The sequence below is a fragment of the Bison bison genome, unplaced genomic scaffold (assembly GCF_000754665.1).
Source record: "Bison bison bison isolate TAMUID 2011002044 unplaced genomic scaffold, Bison_UMD1.0 scf7180017864263, whole genome shotgun sequence".
Lineage (NCBI taxonomy): Eukaryota > Metazoa > Chordata > Mammalia > Artiodactyla > Bovidae > Bison > Bison bison.
In genome coordinates, this window is record NW_011494835.1 from 7,459,684 (window position 1) to 7,462,999 (window position 3,316).

General features: G+C 39.1%; 1 protein-coding gene across 1 annotated transcript in view; it reads left to right on the forward strand.

Annotated features, from left to right (window-relative positions):
* The first annotated feature begins 1,060 nt into the window (after positions 1-1,060).
* The window catches only part of LOC104994661 (alcohol dehydrogenase 1-like), a 16,898-nt gene continuing 14,642 nt past the window's right edge, over positions 1,061-3,316 (forward strand). The window contains exon 1 of the mRNA XM_010848313.1: positions 1,061-1,144. Coding sequence (XP_010846615.1) covers positions 1,127-1,144 — 18 coding nt within the window. The 5' untranslated portion in view covers positions 1,061-1,126. The remainder of the gene's footprint in view (positions 1,145-3,316) is intronic.

Consider the following 3,316-nt stretch of genomic DNA (forward strand, 5'->3'; position numbering starts at 1 on the left):
CTCCTCCATCCATGGGATTTTCCAGGCAAGAGTACTGGAGTGGGGTGCCATTGCCTTCTCTGATCTATCTCTTGCAGAAGCCAACTATCAAGCCAAATAATCATCCTTATTAACAGGAGCAGCGGCTTCGCCATCATCAGCAGCATTACTCCAAGCCCACATTACACAGTTTCACTTTACCTTGATTGAGCTTAACCCCCTATTTGGAATATGTTACCTACTCTTTTATTTTACATAAATTCCTTCTTCAAAATGCAGCTAAAGTGAAAAAGTATTAGTGGCTCAGTCAAGTCCAACTCTGTGCAACCCCAGCAGGTTCCTCTGTCCATGGAATTCTCTAGACAAGAATACTGGAGTGGGGTACCATGCCCTTCTCCAGGGGATCTTTCCAACCCAGGTATCGAACCCAGGTCTCCTGCATTGCATGTGGACTGTTCACCATCTGAGCCACCAGGGAAGCCCCAAAGAGCCTGTTGCCTCCCCTCCAGGGAACCTCAGTCTCCCAGGTGACAGGCAGGATACTCACCACGATAGTAACAAGGACGGCAAGTCTCATCTGAATCTCATCTCTCATCATTCATAATGAACTCACATTGTCTTTGTCATCGTTTTTGTCATCTATTTGTCTTTGTCATGTCTTTGTCATCACTTATTTCTCAGCTTTTTAACAGTATTTTGTATTATTACTTGTGCTTTTCCATCTTTTCGACTCTTGGAGACCCAGTGTTATATTGGTATCACCTGCATCTGGCAATTCCTGGCATTACTTGATATTCCAGAAATTCTTATTAACTAATTATGAGCTGATCTTTCTCTTAGTTCATTCACCTTTTTTTATAATCACTTCATTGCCTTTTCACCTATTGCTTCTCTTCAAACTGCTTCTCCCCAATAGAGCATCCTTGTTGACACACTCCTGAATCATTCTCTCATATTCCTTGCTATCCTTCACTTTCACATATTTGCCAACCGTTCACCTCTCTGGTTTCCTGATGTTGTCGTGTCATTATGTAATTATTTTTAATTACTCTCAGCACATAAATAGTCCAGTTTCCCCAGGAGCAGATTCAAAGAAGTGATATTCTTTGGGACATTATAAGACACAGAGAAAAACAAGAGACTCCTCATGGACACCTTGGGAAAGGTAAGTGCTACTTTACAAATAGGTCTATATCATCTTTATTAGTTATCCAAAAAGTGCACTTTGAAACAAAACTAAGATACTTTCTCCAGACAGCTTATCAAAGATTTCTGTGGATAATACTCAATGTTTTCCTCCCTATGGAAATTCATGCACCACTGTTAGGAAAGTAAACTGATAGAAACTTACTGGGTGATAGTTTGACAGTGTTGTACTAAATGCCTTAAAAATGTGCCTATCATTTAACAAAGAAATTCATTCCAAGGAAATGATTGTGCTGTTTTTATTTATTTACTTATTCAGTTTCCTAGTACTAGATGTTATGTTCCTTCCAGAGTCATACTCTTAAAAACAATGCTTCATTTTGTCCACATCCTCAACAGCATTTATTGTTTGTAGATTTCTTAATGATGGCCATTCTGACCGGTGTGAGACGGGGTGGGAAATGTGAGGGAGGTTCAAGAGGGAAGGGACATATGTATACTTGTGGCTAATTCATGCTGATGTTTGACAGAAACCAGCACAATATTGTAAACCAATTATGCTCCAATAAAAATTTTTAAAAAATGTTTTAATTAATCTGTTTATAAAATCTTAAAAATGCTGATTGCTGGGTACTAGACTTGAAGTTTTCCCTCCTTTTCCCTTATCTGAGTTTTCCAAGTTTCTACCTTGAGTGTGTATCATTTCTGAAATAGAAGACGTTTTCCATAAAGTATATAATTTTATTTTTTTATTTGAACTTCTTTTGTGGCATTTTTCCCTTTTCTTTGTGTTATAAGACATGTATTATCTCCTTGATTGATTTCTAAGTTTTTTGAAGACATAGTTTACTCAGCTCATAATGTCTTACAGTTACTAATGCAGTAAACTTGCAAATGAAACACCAGTAAAGTTATGAAGGGCTCTAGTACCACCAGGTATTAAAAAATATCAAAAAGTTATTTACTGAGGTGTCAGTGCAAGAATAGACAGTAAGACAAATTTATGTTTCCAAAAAGAAACTTGTAAATTGAAGAACTTCTATAGTAAAGGTGCTAATTTAAGAATAAATGAAAGAAAAATTCATCAAGAGTTCATGCTGAGACAATTCATTTAGATTCTATAAATTTATATTACACAAAATAATTTGAGGTAGACTTAAGAGTTAAATATTTTAAAATCAAACTATAAAAATCTAGAAAGAGGGTTCAGTTCAGTTACTCAGTCATATCCACCTCTTCACGACCCCATGAATCGCAGCACGCCAGGCCTCCCTGTCCATCACCAACTCCCGGAGTTCACTCAGACTCACGTCCATCGAGTCAGTGATGCCATCCAGCCATCTCATCCTCTGTCATCCCCTTCTTCTCCTACCCCCAATCCCTCCCAGCATCAGAGTCTTTTCCAATGAGTCAACTCTTCGCAGGAGGTGGCCAAAGTACTGGAGTTTCAGCTTTAGCATCATTCCTTCCAAAGAAATCCCAGGGCTCATCTCCTTCAGAACGGACTGGTTGGATCTCCTTGCAGTCCAAGGGACTCTCAAGAGTCTTCTCCAACACCACAGTTCAAAAGCATCAATTCTTCGGCACTCAGCCTTCTTCACAGTCCAACTCTCACATCCATACATGACCACAGGAGAAACCATAGCCTTGACTAGCAGGACCTTTGTTGGCAAAGTAATGTCTCTGCTTTTGAATATGCTATCTAGGTTGGACATAACTTTCCTTCCAAGAAGTAAGTGTCTTTTAGTTTCATGGCTGCAGTCACCAACTGCAGTGATTTTGGAGCCCACAAAAATAAAGTCTGACACTGTTTCCCCATCGATTTCCCATGAAGTGATGGGACTAGATGCCATGATCTTCCTTTTCTGAATATTGAGCTTTAAGCCAACTTTTTCACTCTCCACTTTCACTTTCATCAAGAGGCTTTTGAGTTCCTCTTCACTTTCTGCCATAAGGGTGGTGTCATCTGCATATCTGAGGTTATTGATATTTCTCCTGGCAATCTTGATTGCAGCTTGTGTTTCTTCCAGTCCAACGTTTCTCATGATGTACTCTGCATATGTTACATAAGCAGGGTGATAATATACAGCCTTGACGAACTCTTTTTCCTATTTGGAACCAGTCTGTTGTTCCATGTCCAGTTCTAACTGTTGCTTCCTGCCTGCATATAAGTTTCTCAAGAGGCAGGTCA